The sequence below is a fragment of the Pteropus alecto genome, unplaced genomic scaffold (assembly GCF_000325575.1).
Source record: "Pteropus alecto unplaced genomic scaffold, ASM32557v1 scaffold206, whole genome shotgun sequence".
NCBI classification, from domain to species: Eukaryota; Metazoa; Chordata; class Mammalia; order Chiroptera; family Pteropodidae; genus Pteropus; species Pteropus alecto.
This window is the reverse complement of record NW_006438906.1, coordinates 3474049-3494555: the sequence shown is the minus strand read 5'-3', so window position 1 is coordinate 3494555 and position 20507 is coordinate 3474049. Positions and strand designations below refer to the sequence as shown.

At 32.5% G+C, this 20507-nt stretch overlaps 1 protein-coding gene across 1 annotated transcript in view; it reads right to left on the bottom strand.

The window, feature by feature from the left end:
- AGTPBP1 (ATP/GTP binding protein 1) overlaps positions 1-20507 on the bottom strand; it is a 130041-nt gene that overhangs the window by 33993 nt on the left and 75541 nt on the right. Inside the window, exons 15-17 of the mRNA XM_025049711.1 lie at positions 14635-14718; positions 12962-13048; positions 12572-12877 (exon numbers count right to left, since the gene is read on the bottom strand). Of these exons, the coding sequence (XP_024905479.1) occupies positions 12572-12877; positions 12962-13048; positions 14635-14718 (477 nt within the window). The remainder of the gene's footprint in view (positions 1-12571; positions 12878-12961; positions 13049-14634; positions 14719-20507) is intronic.

Sequence of the window (20507 nt, the reverse complement as noted above, 5' to 3'; positions counted from 1 at the left end):
AGAAAGAGAGGGGAAAAAACAGAAAAAATTATTTTCAGAATGTTTGAGTTAAAAATTAATCTTGCCACTGTAGAAAGCATTCAGGAAGCTAAGAGAACACATATCCATTTTTAATATGTATAAAAAATCTGAGAAACTTCTTTAAAATCTAAGTCAATCAATGTTATGCTTTAATAACCAGATTTACTAAAACTTTAATGAGTGAAAAGTCATTAAACTTTTTTCTATTATCTTTTCTACATTAGATCAATTAAAACTAATGAAAGAGTAAATATAAAGAAACAGTATATGATCAGCCTTCTAGCTTTCCATGGATTACCTACACTGAGATAAGGGGAAAAAATGCCACCCAAATGGCATGACAGTTTTCTTCCTCAATCTTCTTCACACAAATACGTATTTATGGCAAGGAGAACGAAGAGGGACTGTTACAAAAATAGGATTAATTAGTATATTTTCTTGGGTAGTTTTAGAAATCTACTTTCCACATGAAATTTAAAATCATCTTATCCAATTTTGTAAAAGAATGCACTTAGATTCTAACTGGAATTAATGAAATTCATATGTTAATTTCAGAAAGGATGAGAATTTTTATTTAGACGTGATTTGATTTTCCTTAAATTCTAACTTAAAGATATAATCTTTTTTTTTTTCATTTTCTTGCTACTGATTTGTTTTGTTAAACTTATCTCTGAGTATTTTATTAGTCTTTAGTAGTATCTTTGGTTTTCCAGGTATGTAAGTCATACCATTTATAATATAAAATATTTTATCTCCTCTTTTAGTATTTATGTTGCTTTTCTACTTTTACTGTATTTAGAGAAATGAAACAACCTCAAAAACAATTCTGAATATAATGACAAGAACAAATAACTGTCTCATTCATAATTTTAATCAAACTGTTTTCCCATTAGATGGAATAGTTGTCAATTTTTTTTTAAATCATCTTTATTATATTTAAATAATAAAAAGAGCTAATGCTGAATAATTTGACACGCTGGTCACTGCTCTAAGTATTTTTACATGTGTTAGGTCATTAAATCCTCACAATTCTCTGTAGTAGGTGCTATGATTATTCCCATAATTGGAGTAGTTTCTTTCATAATTCTTATTACACTTAAGTACTTTAATTATTTTATCAAATGCTTTTTCAGCATCCACTAAGCTTTTCTCCTTTAATCTGCTGATGCAATAAATTGTTTAAAGGTTTCCTATTGTGAACTACCTTTGTAGACCAATAAAATGCTATTCTTTTACTAGCATATGATTAAACTAGTTAAATCTCATTTAGGTTTTCTGCATCTAAAAATTGTTTTTTTAAAATTACCTTTACCAGGTATTGGTATAAGATTACTCTAGCTTCAGAAAAATACATTTAAAAGCAGTCCATCATTTATTAAAATAAATAAAAGCAAAGTCTATTTTTTAAATGTAAATATAATTCAGTTGCAACACCATTTCAACATGGCAGCTAATAAATATTTTTATTTCCTTTTCAAGAGTTATAGTCTGTTCAGAATCTCTACTTTTTATTAATCAATTTCAGTATTTCTGTATTTTATTTCTCATTTTCAGCATTTTTAAAAATTAATTTTCTTTTCTTTTGGTTTATTTTCTTGTTATTCTAAAATCTTAAGTTGAGCACTTAGTTTTAGCCTTTTTTTATTGTAAATAATGCAAGGTATTAAAGGCTTTCAATTTTCCTCTGAATAACAGTTACATCACGTAACTCTATAAAGTGTTCTCCTTTGTGGTACTTTCTAGATAGTAATTGGAGCTATCCAATTAAACTTTCTGCCAGAATAACAATGTTCTATACCTGCGATGTCCAATATGGCAGCCACTGGTCATGTGCAGCTATTAAGCACAGAAGTGAGCTTAGAGCCACTAAAGAACTGAATTTTAAATTTTAAATTAATTTAAATTTAAATAGCCACATGTGATTAGTCACTACCATATTGGACAGCACAGCTCTAGGTAATCTGTAACATCACTTTTAAATGTTCTCTTCAGGGTTTGTTTTGTTTTTGTTTTTGTTTTTTTTTAAGGAAGACTATTACCATTTCCAAGTACCCATATTCTGTTCAACTTTTTGATTTTTACTAACATTCTGGACCACAGACAAGGAAATCTGTAAAATCTCTGGTGACTATAGTTAACACTGCTGTAAAATTGAAAGTTGCTAACGGAGCCTTAAAAGTTCTCATCACACATAAAAAAATTTGGAACTGTGTGGTGATGGATGTTAAGAAATTGTAACTGTGTGATCACTGAAACTAATATGGCAATTATATCTCAATAAAAATGATATGTGATGATTACAGCATTTTCAAGGATTATAACTTGTAAATACACATCTATAAGTGCTGTTGGCCCTGAATTTTTGTTTGACATTAATAATACCGCTTTTGCTTTATTTTATCTGCATTTGCCCAGTTTATCTCTGCCCAATCATTTTCAACTTTTTTTCTAATTTAATTAATACGCACATACAGACTTCCCTCTACACTTAACCCCTCCCCTAAATGTGTAATTTCAATATCTGATTTTTGAGGACATTTTAGCTCATTCACAGTTAGTGATGACAGACATTTTATTTCATTCCTCCTATCTTATTTTTTTTTCTACTATTTATTAACTGTTTCTTCTTCATCTTCTTTTTTTACTGGCTTGGTTCCATGTCTTCACATTTCCACCATTTGGAAAGCTTTCTATTGTGTTTCCCATCCCAATGGTTACAATCAACTGATATTTCTCTGATACTACATCAAATTAAATAACTAAGCAAATCCACCAAGTTAACTTTCCCTTCTCTCATATCACTCCCTTTATAATGTTTTCACTTAACACATTTTATAAATTCCAAGTCTTCCATCTTGAGATCATTTTCCTCATTTTTTTCTCAGACAAGGTTCAGGGGTAGCATATTTTCTGATTTCTATATACACAAAGATGTAGTTTGTTGGCAGTGACAAATGACAGATTTTGCAAACGACATTTGGCTGTCTTCTATCTTCCAGTGCCACAGATGAGAAGTCTAATACTAATCTAATTTTTCCATAAGCAGAAGAACATACTCATTAATAGCATGCAATCTGCAACCAGACGACTTGGGTTTGAATTCCAGCTTCATCACGTCAGATGCATGATCCTGTACAGATTACGAAGCTACTTTTGCCTCTCTTTTCTTCTTCTGTAAAATGAGGGTAACAAGCACACTGGGCTGTTTGTTGTACGGAATAAGAGTATCACATGTGTTAGCACTTGAAGAAGGCCTGGCACATGGTAACTAATCAATAAATGTCAGTTGCTGTTATTATCATTATTTAATTAACCAGTTCTTTTAAAGTAGAAGTATGTTAAGATTTTCTCTTTGTACTTGAAACTCATGTATTTCACTGGTACATATAAAATATTACTGTCTTTCTCATTTATTCCTAGGACTTAGCGAGCCACTTCACTCTGAAGCCTCAATCTCCTCCAGACACACGAAATTCTTAACTATAGTATGTAGAACAAAGCTCAGACTAAGGTCAAAGGGCACATTAGATTTATCTGAAGTGTTCTAATTTTACAAAAGACAATGCATTCTTATATTACTTTAAAATGACAGTTAATTGTGACCACAGTGAAAGGAGCTATATTTGGAAACTCTGACTATAATAAAAACCATTTGAACAAAATGGCTGCCCCAGTTCAAATGAGGGAACTCAGACTGAATAAACCACAACCTACTCGATCTGATATAGAAAGACTTGAGTTGGACTTAGTCGTTAGCCAAAGGATAAACCTTTCTGTGCAAAAAACAAAATGCTAAGAACTGTCAATCTTGTCACCTGAATATAGACAATCAAAATAATAAATTGCCATAGTGAAGCCAACATCCAATGGCACTGACCTCTAAGTTTTGAGAACATGCCCAATAAAAGGCACAGATACAAAAAAAAAAAGACAAGATGTTTTAGCCCTAATCAGCAAATGTACCATGAATCACAGATTCATAAAATTTTCAAGTTGAAGCTAACACCCTCATTTAACAGATGAGGGGGACAAGAAAAGTTTAAAACAGCTCAAATAACCTGAAACCACATATTACAAGCTGCATATGTTATCTGGACTCTATGGAGAAAAAAATACATGCTTCTTATATGGCAAGTATTACAGCAGAGATTTATACTTAAAAATAGGAAGATCAGATTCTTGGCCTGGAGGATAACAGCAGACACTTCAATCTGATGGGGACATGTCAAAAAAACACACAAGCCAATATGATAGGTATGCCATTGATTAAATCTTGGGCAATTTGAGTGTCGAATAAATAATAATAGCAACAAGAATAACGCACTGAGTAAAACAGGAAACCAGTTCTATACTGATATTATTGTATTGAAAGCTTGATGAGGAACAAAAACTTACATATTTTGAAGTACTTCCACATAAAATACTAATTACAAAGAGAAAAAGAGCAACTTTACAATGGAAAAGACTAGCAGACACCAATTTAACTGATAAAATTATAATAAGTAACAGGACAAACAAAATCCTATGTCACTGCAACGCATCACTTCTGTGATATTCCTACCTAAGATGCCAAAGAAATCAAATCGTGAGGCACATGAGACAACTCCAAATCGAGACCCATTCTACAAAATAAGAGTCCTATAATTTCCAAGTGTCAGGGTCATGAACTGTCCCTGAATAAAATAGTCTAAAGAGACTTAACAACTAAATATAACATATGGTTTGAGTTGAATCCTTAAAGTTGACGATCATAAATTGTCATAGTTTTCTTGACATAGATTTTGTGCACGTTCATTTTATGTTCCTAATGGGATTGTCTTCATAGTTCCTCTATCCATGGCCTCATTCATTTAACAAATATTTGTTAAATGAATATTTACTGAACATGGACTAAATGCCGTGCTAAAATACAGTGGTCAGCAACAGAAGCACTTTCTCTAATCTCGTGAAATTTATAAACAAGTGGTGGGATGGGCGGGGAAGGTATTAATCAGCCACACACATAAACAACATAAAACTGTAAAGAGTGCCCTAAAAGGAAAAAATTACAAGGAACATTATCAAGGGGACTAATCCAGTTTGGAAAGTCAGAGAAGAAAGACTTTGGTAGTAGAGAAATAGCTCAGCTCAACTTCAAAGTATGGAATTAACTAATGTGGGCAATTGGGAATGCTACGTACTAGACTCCAAAATTCTATTTTGTTGCCTGGTTCCACGCCTGTTCAATTTATGTATGAAGGTGGTTAGTAATCCTCAGATATCTGGACGGGATATTGGAGGGGAAAGAGGAGGTGGAGAGAAAGACAGAGTGCAAGAGTGTCAAGGAAGAAGCTTGTGATGAAAGCTCCAAGTTATGAAAATGCAAGACTGCCATCTAGTGGTAATTTGAGCAAACCCCTTTCAAGTAATGGCATAGGGGGGAGTGGAGAGTGTGAAGGATGGCAACAGATAAGAGCACTATTATAGTCACATAAATTCTCAAATATAAATCCACAAATAAGATCATTTATCTATGAGAAAACTAAGTATTTAACAGAATTCCCTAAAAAAAAGAAAAAACAAAAAAAACAAGAAAAGTACAACTTGGGAAACAAAAGCAACAGTAATACTGCATCTTTTGAAGAGCACTGACAAAGAACAAGACCCCTATGGGGACATTTCTTAGAACCCAACACTTAAATACTCCCCCAAGGAAGAACAGAAAAAAAATTACAGACAATAAAGTTCTTTCCTAATTAATATTATTTCCTGATTTCAATCATGTATGGCAATTAAATAAATCGTTCTAGTTGAAGTTCCACTGCAAATATTTTTAGTCATCAGTACCATCCCTGAAGTGAATTCAAAACGAAGCCTATGATGGTAACATTAACTACACATCTAGCTATAAATTCTTAAAATGTTGAATTCTAGTTTACTATAATATTGGCCCATTCCTTCTTTATTCATGTTAAGACAAACCACGATACACTTTATGTTGTATTAGCTTAAATCTTATGATAGAATTTCATAAAAAAGAATTACATCTACCTAACAGCTCCTTCTACAGCTTTTACCAACTTCCTAGTTAAATATTTACAAATATGTGGAAATAAAAAGGAAACTCAGCAGACAACTTCTTGACAGAATCTGGGAGGAATCTATGTTAAACTTTAGGCAGATGTAGGAGGACTGAGAAAAAAACCAATGTAGGATATGCCTCATGATCTATTTTTTTAATACATATTTTGCATTCCCACAACTAAAAAAAGTGTTGCACTGCACCTTGAAGTCCCTTCAAGAAAAACAGATAAATAAAATACAGAAACACGAAAATAGAAAGCATAAAAAAACAAACATATCAGTTATAAAGAGAATTTTTAATTGGTTAAAAATCATATATTAAAAGACAAGGGTCAAACAACAAAATGCAACCTCTATTTACAAGAAACAATGTACAAGAATATATCGAGAAAATTCAAAACAGATGAATATAAATATCGAATTCTGGGCAAAAGACACTGAATAAGATAAATATGACCATTTTATATTGTTAGAGGGTATATACAAAATATGGAAAAGTTAAAAACCTCTATGCACCAAATAATACTGCATTAAAATAGAAAAAAAATTTTTACATGGAGGCGTGACAGAAACACAAGAACTGAAAGATACACTTTCTTTTCAGTCTTAGGCAGATAGAGAAGGCAAAAACTAAACAAGGATATAGAAAACTGAATGAACAGATTTATAACACTAAATTAATGACATATATTAAATTATGTTGCCAACAAAGAACACATTATTTTCCAAGTCCTCATGAAAACAAAAAATAATTAGATATTAAGCCATAAAAAAATTCCAAATCATATCTATGAACAAAACTGACTGAAATTTGAAAGTAATGAGAAAAATTTTAACCAAAACAATTTAACCAACTAAAAATAAAACCAACCCTTACCTAAATAATTCTTGAGTCAAAAAGGATACCAAAACTACACAATTAGAGGCAATCTAGAAAATAACAAGGAGTTCTTAAAATCTAGAGGGGTGGGGATACAGAATTAAGTTGTAGTGAAGAGCAAATTCAAAACCTAAAGGCTTGATTATTAAATTTTAAAAAAACTTAAGTAAATAAACTAGTAAAAAAATCAACCTGCAGGGAAGAAAGGGGAGACATTAATAAAAAAATAATTTTAAAGAATCTAATGAATAAAATGAAAATGAAAAGGCAGGTTTTTTAAATAATAAAATAAAATAAATCATGTTTTAAGCACATGCACAAAAATAGAAAAACAAACAAGCAAGAGAACAAGCAAGTATTCATACTGCAGATATTATACAGAAATCTCTGCTAGTGAATTTTGAAAATCTAAATGTCACTTATGTAATTAATGATTACCTCAGTAAGAAATAGAAAACTAGACTATACTGTGTCACAGAAAACAGAAAAAGTTATCCAGACAGTCCCCCTCCCACTCAAAAAGGGGCACAGAATCAGACATATTTAGAGGTGCACTGTTTCTAAATTTCATGAAACTATATAAATGCTATTTAAACTGCTCCAGAACAAAGAATGGGGAAATAAAAGTCTTTTTATTGAAGTGTTCAAAGTTAACATCAACTTGCTTCTAAGAGTGGATAAAGATAGCTCTCCAAAAAGGAAAGTGACTTGTCTCACTTATAACCAATGATATAAAACCTTTAAACAAAATGCTAACAAATCAAAAATAGTTGTATATTAAAAGATGAATTCACATGGCAAAGTGGACTGATTTCTGAAACCCAAAGGCGATTTAATATTAGGAACGGTACTAACATAATATGGCTCATTAAGAGGGCATAGCATTATGTGGTCACATTAAATAGATAAACACGAAAAATAAAATTGTGATTTTTAAAACTTAGTAAAATAGAAATTCCTTACTATGAGAAAGAATGTGTATCTCAAAATAAGAGCTAACATACTTAATGTAAACACCAGTAGCAATCGCATTAAAGTCAAAATAAAACAAGGATACCCAATGTCTCCTTTTTATTTTAAACATTCTCAAAATTCTATCCAAAAGCAATGACACAATGAAAGATACGCAATATAACTATGCATAACGAGAAATTCTAGGGACCTACCAACAAAATCTCAAAGTATCAACTGCGAAACTATGAAAACTAATAAGAAAGTTCAGGAGGGAGGCTGATTTTCAAGCAATCATATAAAAACTGATAACTTTCTTAAATTATAAATAATAACAAGTTCGAAAATAGGAAGGAGTACTCTTTCACAACAGAAACAAATTAAAGTACATAAAATACTTAAGTATGAAGGTAGAAATGTATAGAACTTACAAGAAGAAAACTAAAAACTTGTGAGGGTATAAAAAACTTGAATAAACAAAACTATTCACCATGTCTCTAAGCAGTAAGACAATGTAATAAATTCAATTTCCCCAAATTATTCTATAAGTTTAATGCAACAGAAATTTTTTGGCACTCGATAAAATTATTCTGAATTATTCAGAATATTCAGGAAAACGAATTGGTAGAAAAAGACAACAAGATGTTAAACTATATTGTAAAGTCAAAATAATTTAAAAAGTGACAGAGTAATAAGGATGCTACACTAGACTAAAAGGTCATAATAATTAAAATCAAGTGGTACTAGACCAACAAAGAGCCCCCAGATAAATGCTAGTGTATAGTTAAGACCATAACTTCTGAGAACTGTGGTATTTCAAACCAAGGAGAACATATCATATGACTACGAGGTCAGAATAATTCAACCCAATTTCAAAAAGTCAGGAATTATGAGCAAGCAACAGTGGTACCTTTCAATCAGTTTCTAATCTAATTTAATATTTTTACTAACTTGACCATTTTCTATAACAGCTACAACAGAGAACAGTGATGTACAATGTCTTCCAAGAGATGTTTCCCACCCTTCTTTTACTAGTGGGTCTGGAACAGAGTTGCAAATGAGTTATAAATGTAAATGTTTGACAAATAACTCAGTAAATTCACCAAAAACATTTAAAACTCTCTGGAGAAAGAATGAGTTTAACTACTAATAACAGGATTTACTTAGATCCCAATTCACTAAAAATAGCCAAATAAATCCTGATGGATGAAGTTAAACATCAATACTGAAAACATACTATCGAATGTACTTCAAAAAAAAGCTGAACTAATTTAACAGTCCTACCAGCTCTCTAAGTACTCAATTTCCCTAGTCTTCAGCAACATATGTTCATTTTCTTTGGAATTTCTACATGGAGGAATTTATGTCAAAGTAAATAGTAGATTTTTCTCTTCTCTCTTCTTTCTAGAGTCATTTAAACTGGATGAATTTACGAAGTATCCTATATTAAAGATCCACTGTTTCATAATCAGAAAAAAAATACTGACAGCTGGCAGACAAAAATAATTTTACTTCTGTGAATTTATAACTAAGTAATTACACACATATATTTAGTATAATGTTTATCGCAGTATTATTTAAAATAGAAAATACTGTAACTAGAAACAACTTAAATCTAACAAAGAAAGGTTTGGATAAATGAGTTACAGTACTTCCATAGGGTTCTCTGCTTCAGAGGCATTCAGTATCCATTAAACTCTGTTTCAGAGGCATATTCAATGACCAAAAAAAAAACGCCAATACAATGTTTGGTTAAAATACAGATTATGAAACTGCAAGCATTATTTGTAAAACTAAATACATAACTATATGTATATAGAAAGCACATATTACATTATAAAAAGGCTGGAAATAACAAATGTTAAAGAGATTATCTCTGGGTGATGCATTGTTTGTTGATGGTTTTAATTTTCTTGTTAATACCATTCTGTTTTCCAAATTCTCCACAACGTGAGTTTGGAAAGTGTTATCTATATATAAGGATATCCAAAGGGTAAGGGGTAAGGAGGAGGGGAAATTTAAAGATAAAGCAACCATCTGTCTCATTGCTTTGATTTACTTTTAGTTATAGAATTGTATTCATTTTAAATTTAAACTGACACTAAAGAAAGAGATTATCTTATTTATCACATGGAGGTATAGATATTTTTTAAAAAAATAGAGAAACACTGCTCCAAAATGCTTTTACTTTAAAAATTTTGAAATATTTAATAAAGTTTAAACTAGTAAGAGCATTATATAAAGTGTAAAAATATATAGTTAGTAAAAATACCATCCACCTTTGTACTACAATTTGAAAATTATATCGACTATCATTTCAGCAAGAAATATGCCTTTATATTTTACTCTTGAGGAGCACCCAAAATACATATACAATTACTTTTACTTACTTATCCTTTTCTCCTCTAAAATATTATGTTAGCATTATACTTACACATTAAATAGGGAAAACACAAAATTTTTTACTTGTTTTGGTATTTAATGACTCAATTAAGGTAATTTTATAAGTTATATGGATGCTTAAGGTCAACAGAAATATGACATTCAATGAGTAATAGCTATATCTGAAATCACAAAAATAAAGAATCTGAAAGAGATTATCAAGAATACTCATATCACTATTCATGCAAATCAATATAATCACTGAATCCTTAGTCAAACATACATATTTAAAAGAACAGATTGTTTAAAATTAGATTACTTAAAATATTTTTAAAACTTTAAAAAATGTTCATAACTAAACCAGATATTATGATATTTAATCTTCTTAAAATTACTGCATTCAGTTAGTAAATCTGACTAAAGCTTTCATCCCATATATGTGAAGCAATTTATCTAGAGTATACAATTTCCTATTTTCCATGTAAATAATGACATCAGGAAAAACCTCTTCAACTCTTGAAAGCTTCAATTTTTAGAAATGTCCTCTTAAAGAACATCATATTTATACTTTTAACAATTTAGAACATTTGGAACAGATAATATGGCATCTCATGCCTTAGTTGTTAAAAGCTCTTCAATGCTTACAATAAATGATTGAGACCTCTGAGAGCTTGCAACTTGTCGTATATACTTGTCAGTATACTTGTTTCTCATCAACCCCCAATGTACGTGGGGTTTTTTTATATGATAGAAAACTTTTTTTTCCTTTTACATAAAAATTATCAGATTAAATACTTGAAAACTGATGTTTCAATTTTAAATTATGGATCTGAAGTTTATACAATTATCTGCCACTGATACACGTGATTATAAAGACTGATGTCTGATGAATAACACTTAGTTTTAAATTTATTAAAGTACTAAATATAAAGCCTTAAATAAGGCTATATATTTAATATTTTGGCTGGTACAACACCAGTTTTTAAAATTGTCTCACAAGAAAACAGTAGAGAAAACCAATAAAATAAAAAGCTTGTTCTTTGAAAATGTCAATAAAAGTGACAAACCTCTAGCAGGACTGACAAAAACAAAGAGAAGACACAAATTACTATTATCGCGAATGAAATAGGGGATATCACTAGAGACCCTGAAGACATCAAATAGATAGTAAGGGAATACTCTAAACAACTCTACACACATTAGACAATTTTGAAGAAATGGACCAATTCCTAAAAAGCACAAACTACTACAACTCACCTAAGATGAAATAGATAATGTGAATAGCCCTAAAACTATTAAAGATATTGAATTTCTAATTTAAAAGACTACCAAAAGAGAAATCTCCAGGCTCAAATAATTTCATTGGAGAATTCCACCAAATGGTTAAGAATTAAAACCAAATCTACACAAGCTCTTTCAGAAAAAAGAAGAGAGAACTGTTTCCAACCCCATTTATGAGGTCAGAATACCAAAACCAGATACAGTACAAAAAACAAAAAAAAATTATTGCTCAATATCCCTCTGAACATAAATACAAAAATTCTTAACAAAATATTAGCAAGTATACACAATGATCAAGTGGGGTTTATTACATGGGTAAAAAAGGCTAGCTCAATATTTAAAAATCAGTCAATGTAGTATACCACATAATAGGTTAAAGAAGAAAAATCGCATGATCAAATCAATTAATGCAAAAAAAGCAATATGACAAAATTCAACACCCATTCACAATAAAAAGCCTCATAAAACCATGTAACAGAAGGAAGCATTCTCAACTAGATTAAAAATTTTACAGACAATTATAGCTAACATCATAGTGAATGGTGAAAGGAGTAGCACAGACTTTGTGGTGATAGAAGTATTCTGTATTTTGATTGTGATGACAGTTACAAGAATCTACAAATGTAATAGAATGGCAGAGAACTATGCATCCACATTGTACCAATGTCAAATCCTGGCTTTGGTATTGTACTATGGTTATGTGTGATGTAATCACTGGAGGAATCTTAGTGAAGAGAACTTCGAACCCTTCCACAACTTCTATAACGCTTTAACTTTCTATGAATCTATTCAAAACAAAAAGTTTTAAAAAACTGCTTTATGTGATCCGCTTCTAGATGAACTGATATTAATAACCTGATTTTAAGCAGCAAACATAATAAATATTTAATAGTATTCAATTTGGATGAAATCAGCCATACTTAATACATTTTAAAGAGCTTGCCTACACAAGAGTAACTCTTTTTACCAACAAAGCATAGCTTAGTTTATCTCAAATTGGGCATAATAGACATTTGAATTTTGAGAACCAGGAAAAACAAAAGGACACTGAAACTTTTTCTAAAAGTTAGTGATTTTTCTCCAAAACATTTCTGTCCTACAGATAGGATGCCTGTACATCCCCCTAAATTGGGAAGGAAAGTTGTCTCACCATAATTAAATTGACTGTTGGACTTCTCACAATTAATGATGTTAAACCTGTAAGCAATACTTGGTCGCATTCCACTGACTTCAAAGTAAAACCACTGATGATAATGATTACTGTTTATATCTGAGTTCAGAATAAGATCGTATTCATTTCTGAAAATAGAAAATAAAGAAATCTGATGAAAATTAGAAAAGTTTCTGCATACACAGAAAATGAGAAAATTTTAAATGACTTACTTTCTAATTTGAATTACTTTGCGCAGATTCCCAGATTCAAATTTGGAGTTAAACTTCAAAATATCTCCTTCTTCTGGAATGGTGTAACTAAATAAAAATTTTAAAGTAAGTATAATAAAATACATTCATTTAAACAGGTGAGCAAAAAATAAACAAGTAAAAAACACACTGCAGATGAAAAATACATGACTATTGCCACTTCGCCCCCCTCATTATTTTTAAACCAAAGAATATAAACAAAAGGAAAATACAAACTTTGGCTAATATTTATAGACAAAAAAATTATTATTACAAATGGATATTTGTTCCATTTATAATGAATGTTAATCATAAATAAGCATTTTTGCCTCAGTATATGTCTCTTCTAAATATGCACTAATAGTCATTTAAAAAAGCCAGACTTACTTTTTAAAATGCATGTGACCTGTATTGAGTAGTAATAATCGTAACAAACTAAGCGATTCTCAGGTGAAAATATTATTTTAAATTTACACAATATCATCTATTATGTTATTTAATTAGCACCCCAAAAGGTGAAAGTATTATCCTCATTTTACATATTCATTATGTCAGTAAATATTTACTTGAGTGCCTACTACTGCCAGATACTGTTTCAGTTCTTTGTCTGTTTCCCTGATTGAATATAAATTCTCGCTCTTCTGGAGCTTATATTCTAATAGGGGAAAACTAAGACTGCATTGCTCACTGATTTTTCCAGTTATTTCAGTCAGAAACAGCAGTGGTATGCCACATTCTTGAGTTTGTTTTTACTACATCTGCTAATTCTGTGGTCTATCTGACACAGAATTATAAAGTTGTAATAGCTAAGATATATGAATAAGGTAGATTTGTTTTTCATTTTTAAAATATTATTTCAAATTCAGTCATTGTCTTTGATATAGCTTTTACCCTTATCTCTCTAGCAAAAATCTTTGAAAAGTATTTGATTTCCTCTAAATAAGACCAGTAAAATGTGAAATTTTCCCCAAAATATTAGAATGTTAAGGGAGGCGGGGAATCCACTGAAGGTTAATTAAATTTCTCATTTGAGGATGCAAATGACTAAATAATTGTCACATTCATCATTTGTAATTTTCATTTATTTACTTTTATTTAAACCCTAAAATGTGATGATATCAGTGATAAACACAAATTGTCAATGACACTAACAAGTGACTTCAAAGGTCAGGCAAGTAATTTAAGGAAATAAAGCAGATTATAAGCAATAAGGGACAAGAGAGTGTAGTGGGGACAGTAGAGAATTAGCAAGCATCTGTTCCTTCTGAAAGGGATGATAACTTGCTGTCCTAAGGAAATGAAGGCTCAATATTACAGGACAAAATTGCAGCATTTCATGTGAAATCTCCACTCTCTTAAGTGGAGGCAATTTTAGCTTTTTAAGAACAGCATCACTTTGTGACCTTTATCTTATTAAATCCATTAAAAGTCCACCTAAAAACAAACAAAAGCTTGTTATATATTCAATTTAAGTAACCAAACATGATTTACTATTACATTACCATTACATCACTGCTAAAAGATAAAAACACAGTGATAGTAAATTAGGTGAAAGTTAAAAGATATTTTTATCTTTTAAAAATAACACTGAAATTTTACAGTAAAATTAAAATTAATAAAAGTAAAACAAAAAACAAACAAAAAAACATACTTACTTTGGGTTATCTAAATCATATACCACTCGATCTATGATATCACTTTGATGTATTAGCCTTTCAATGTCTTGGGCAATTTTTGTCCTAAAATCATAAAAGAGAATTTTGACCAAAACTCATTAATATATGCCAAGGCAAAAATTTCTCCAAAATAAGTTTTGGATGAAAAGTATAAAATGATTAAAAAATTATCTTAAACTAAAAATGATCATTCCTCTATATAGTTTGTATACAAAGAAAATTATCAATACATCATAATAAGACAAAAATCAATAGTTTCAATGTCTGAGTTTTAGAAAATAACCATGTAGAATACAGTTACCAGTCAAATAGTTTCTTTAAAAATCTTGAATATCTATTATGCTCTTCTACACAAAAATGGTGTAGATCCACTCTTTAGCTTCTAGGCAAATAATTTTGTATTCATAATAGCAGCACTGTTAGAAGCAGTGAAGATCTGAAAAGCTGGAGATTATATAAGGAGATTATATAAGGAGATTTTTTAAACCCACCCTCTCTGGTATTTAGTTAAAATGCAATTGGCAACCCACCTGCATATTCTGCAGAATCCACTCTCTCCTCTATGGCTAAAGAGGAAATATGGAGGGGAGGGAAACACTTGTGTCAGGGAGTAGAGGGTGTCCCTGCATCTCCAGGATTCTCAAGGGCTGATCTCTCTCTGAAACGGTCCAACAGAATGGGTACCAACTAACTGTAAAACTCCTAAAATCCCTGCCCACTGTCCTAAAAGACTGAGCCACAAGCAGATTCCACAATCTTCCCATCAACACTTGAGCAGAGTAAGACAACAATCACTAAACATGACAGCAAACTGCAGCTAACACAGAACAGATTTGGATCATAAAGCCAGGTGCCTGGAACTTTTGTAGATTGGTCACAAAAGCCATTGCAGGAAGGTGCCGCTGGCGTTAATACATAGCTACTTCTCATAGTACAGTAGTACGCAGTTACCCGAGAGGAATGAGTTCCAAGACCCTCAGTGGATGCCTAAAATCACGGATAGTACCAAACCCTATATATGCTATGTTTTTTTTCCTATACACGCAAATCTATGATAAAGTTTAGTTTATAAATTAGGCACAGTAAGAGATTAGCCACAATAACTCATAATAACAGAACAATTATAACAATATACTGTAATAAAAGTTATGTGAATGTGGTCTCTCTCTCAATACATCTTACTGTACTGTTAACTCACCTTTTCACTTAAAGGAAGCATTTAACAGCTTCTCTTTGGCATATGTGAATTGCCAGCATCACTATTCTTGTGCTTTGAGTCCATTATTAAGTAAAATAAGGGTTACTTGAACACAGCACTGTGATATTAAGACAGTCAATCTGATAACTGAGATGTCTACTAAGTGACTAATAGGCAGGGAGCATATACAGCATGGATACACTGGACAGAGAGATGTCACATCCTGGACAGGACAGAGCAGGATAGCATGAGCTTTCATCATCCTACTCAGAACAGTGTGCAATTTAAAACTTAGGATTGGTTTATTTATGGAATCTTGGACCACTGTAGACCACAGGTAACTGAAACCAAGGAAAGTGAAACCATGGATAAGGAGGGACTACTATATCACTTATTCATTCTTAATGAGGAAGCTGATTATTTAAACTGATTTAAATTTCAAGTTTCTATCTTTTAGCTAAAAATTGGTTATGTAGATTAGAGTTGTGGTATATTGATTTATTGAGAAAGCAGAGTGAGAAAGTTTGCAAAATAATTATAATAAAATCTCAAGAATACCCTAAACACTGAAAGTCTCCTTAACTTCAGGCAGATGTGAAAGTAGCCTCTTATACAAAGATACTTCTCTGTGATTAAAGTGTATTCATTCTCCTATAATTTAGAAATATACCTAACAACATCATAATATAAACTTAAACTCAAAATAAGCCAAAAACCCTCTCAATGAATTAAACATTATCAGAAAAATATTAAAAACTGTGCTAAACACATGAAAAAAAGAATACTAAAATATTAAGAAAATCCAACTCTAAAATTCTTAATCTAGTAGTTATACAATTAAGCATAATTTATTAATTTTTATTCTACAAAAAATAACTCAGCACTGACAAAGCAGTTTATTAAGGAAACAACCTAGTATAAATGATTATGTTATAAATCTTTGATTTAGATTCAATCTCAACTTTCGAATGCCAAATTCTTTCTAAAGAAACAAACTGTAAAAGATAGTAATCATAACAATAAACAAATCCAAAATTTATATCACCCAGACCTTCAACAACGAAAAAGATGTTGCTTACATATACTCTGATATACCATACAAAAAAATGCTCAAGCATGGGTAAATGACTAAATACATCCGTTTGTCGGAATAATCTATTAAATATGATTGATACCACAAATGTACAAAAATGAATACTTACAAAAGTCTGGTTGTTTTAAAAGGAAAATGGTATTAAAGGCTGATATAACAGCTCAGTTCTACAGCAATGTTCCATAATGTAATATAGGGTAAAAAAGTAGCTGAGTGAGGTGGACAGGGTGGCAGTGTGGAAAATTATTTCGTCTAAAAAGAAACTGACTGCTGCCAAGTAGGAAAGAGGTTAAGGCTGTCTTAGCAATTTTTCAAGAAACACCAGAAACTTGGATATCTATGTAGAATCTCTCAAATTTTAAATGTTGGCAATCGGTTAAAAAAAAATAAAAACAAAAAGCACTCTGCAAGTGAAGCTTAAATTCACGTACAAGTTGAACATGGCTTACAGGCCCCTGGTTTTCAACCTTGGACACTGTATTCTAGTGGGCAGAATTGCCCATTTATACTAGACTAAATCCAATATTAATATTTGAGGAAAATATCTGCCTTCCCCTCCACCCTCATTAATAAAGAGGAAAAATGGTCTTTTATTAGGACATGTATTTGTATTAAGCAGCACAACTTTCCCAAAAAAATGTCAATCCTTCCTTTACCTCAGCTGCCTATTAAAATATATGGTTCTCCAGTCAAAGCAGAATGATATATATTTTCCAGGTACCTTCAGGGATTATAACCTCAAACTTAAGCTTGGCTCAGAAGAAAATAATTTGTGCAGGGCAGTCTGAAAAATGTGCAACCCATTTAGTTTAATAAATACTCGAAAGTTCACATTATATCTGCCCATCAGCAGCACTGTACTTTGTTAGTTTTCAACCAACACAGAGCAACACTAAAGAAACAATCCAGTACACTTCACTGCTATATTTACTATAAAGACACTATGGAGAATGTTGTTCATTACCTAGGCATTCTCTGAGGATCCACAGAAGACAGTCTTCTTTATAGAGTATATGGTATAACCACAGATATATGACCTCTACAGTCATGTGTTGCTTAACAACGGGGATCCGTTCTGACAAATGCATCGTTAGGCAGTTTCATCATTGTGCGAACATCACAAAGTGCACTCACACAAACCTAGATGGTATAGCCTACTACTGTAATTGTAAATGCTATTCTCATTCACAACTGGCAACAGTTTGTTTACACCAGTATCACCACAAACATGTGAATAATGCATTGTGCTACATTATTATTGTTACGATATCACTAAATGATAGGAATAATTCAGTTCCATTATAATCTCTTAGAATCACCATTGCCTGTGGGTTTTCTGTGTTTTTATTTCCTTGAGCTTCAGCTCCTTTGCACTTAACTTGCATACAAACATACCTACCTTTAAAACACATATACCAACTCCCACTGACCTTTTGATCTCTTATCATGATGTTTGTATCAAAAAATATATCTTAAAGCTTTGGTTTAAATAAAAGACAAACTCTGGTACATCACACTGTGTACAGAGGCAGTAAAAAACTACTTTAGGAAAAATTCCCACATGTGGCCAATATACACAAGAGGTCCGGCTCTAATCCATAGATTAGATCTGTAGAGTGATTACAAGGTCCACGTTCCAGAGATAAGGTAAAAGAATTCATCATAAATATTAAAAGCGAGGAGAGGTTTGGAGAAGAGCCACAGTAATTCCCAGTCTGTATAAACTCCTCCACTGTCAGGATAGGCCCAATCCTGGAAAGAGAGTAAGGAGAGCTTGAGACTATGGTGGAATGATATTCTCTGAAAGACTCAGCCAGGCAAGGACACAGCCCAACATCAGAATTAGGTGGAGAGAGGATGGGAGGAAGAAAGAGAGGGAGGGACGGAGGAGTGCTCAAAGAAAACAGAGGTCACCAGAGCTGAGGGTGATAGCTCCTCACCTGTAGCACATTTTGAGAATCCACAGAGTAGGTATTATAGCTATTCATGGCCGTCATACTTTTTTTTGCAACAAAGCTACACTTAATTGAAACATTAAGTTTATTTACTTATTAATTTCAATAAAGGTATCAACTGAAAAAGTTATCAAATGTTTATCAGAGGCTCTGCTTGGCAAGAATATGTCTTTTATTAACACAAGTGGGTAAAATACTAAATAAAAGTCTCAACTGAGAAAAGCTTTCATAACACAAAGTCTATGAAAGGAAATAAGAAGGATCATGGGTAGTTAACGTAGTAGGTGAGGAGGGCCTTCAGGTCTGTCCAAAGACACTTGACACCTCGAAGAGGAGAGAGTACTGAGCAGAAAGAGCTACAGATTGCAGCTCGGCAAAAGTCTCAACTAAGCCAACAGGGCGCCCCATGGCAAAGACTGCCTGTTAGCAGAGCCGTGCACTGGTCAAGAATGGTTCAACTCTCATAACCCCACCATGATCAATCAATGACTGGAAGCAATGCATAGAGGGTATGGCCTCAGCATGCATGCTGCAAGAGATCCCAAAGGTATGGCAGCTGAAGGCTGCCAGTAACTGCAAGCCTCACAGCAGACTCTCTCATGAAGAGGGAGAGAGGAGCAGCTCATTGCCATGGCTGCTACAGTCCACCCTTGTGTTGCACAGATCCACTTCTCCACCCATATGTGGAGAGCAGCAACTCCACAGTTCCTGTGCACCTCTCCTGAGGAGAAACTGAGAAGAAAAACATGAGAAGGATAAAACTTTTTCCCCATCACTGTGATGGTTCTCAGGGCTGCAGTTCATCTCTACCCTCCAATATCTTTCTAAATCTCTCTCACCTTCAGCTATCACCTGGCTAGGCCTTGGCAGCTGATCAGATTAAATGGCCCGAATTCTCATTCCTAAGAGATCTAAGCCCCTGGCAATCACATCATTCCAGGGTAGCTGTGACATGTCCACTCACACTAAAAATCAGCAAATCATTTGAGTTCCACACATATTCAACCTGTTGCCGAAAAGCAATCCTGCCTCCTTTAGCTGATCTAGATCAAGATCGTAGAGCCTATTCCTGTCTGCCAGTGCTAGACACAAGAGTCTAAAGCAACCAGTTGGCAACGACAGCTTGTAGTTAAATTATACCCCTGCTATGTCCCCCATGGAAAGACTGCACCAACTTTGGTGAACAAGACTACTAACCTTTGTAGAGCTCAGGGGTGCAGGGACAGAAAGCACAAAGTTCCCCACTGGGACACTGCAAGCTATAGTAAGTAGGACTATTTCTGTTCCTACCTCCTGGTTCCCAGCCCCATGTATTCTTTCTACTGGGGATACGGAAACATGTGGAAGTTTCTAATTTAGTGCATTTACTATATCCTGAAGGATGACAATCTATCCTTGTAGAGTATTTCCTTTGAGTTATAGTTTCACCTGTGCCTTCTGAAGGCCATTCCACACTCCAAGAAGCCAACTTCTTCTGAATTGTCTGTGATACAACCAGTAGATGCTAAAGCACAGGCCCATTTCCATACACCGTTCTCAGCAAAGTAAGTCCCCTGTCCTGATGCTATGCTACATGTGATTCTACACCTGTAGATCAAGAAGCCAA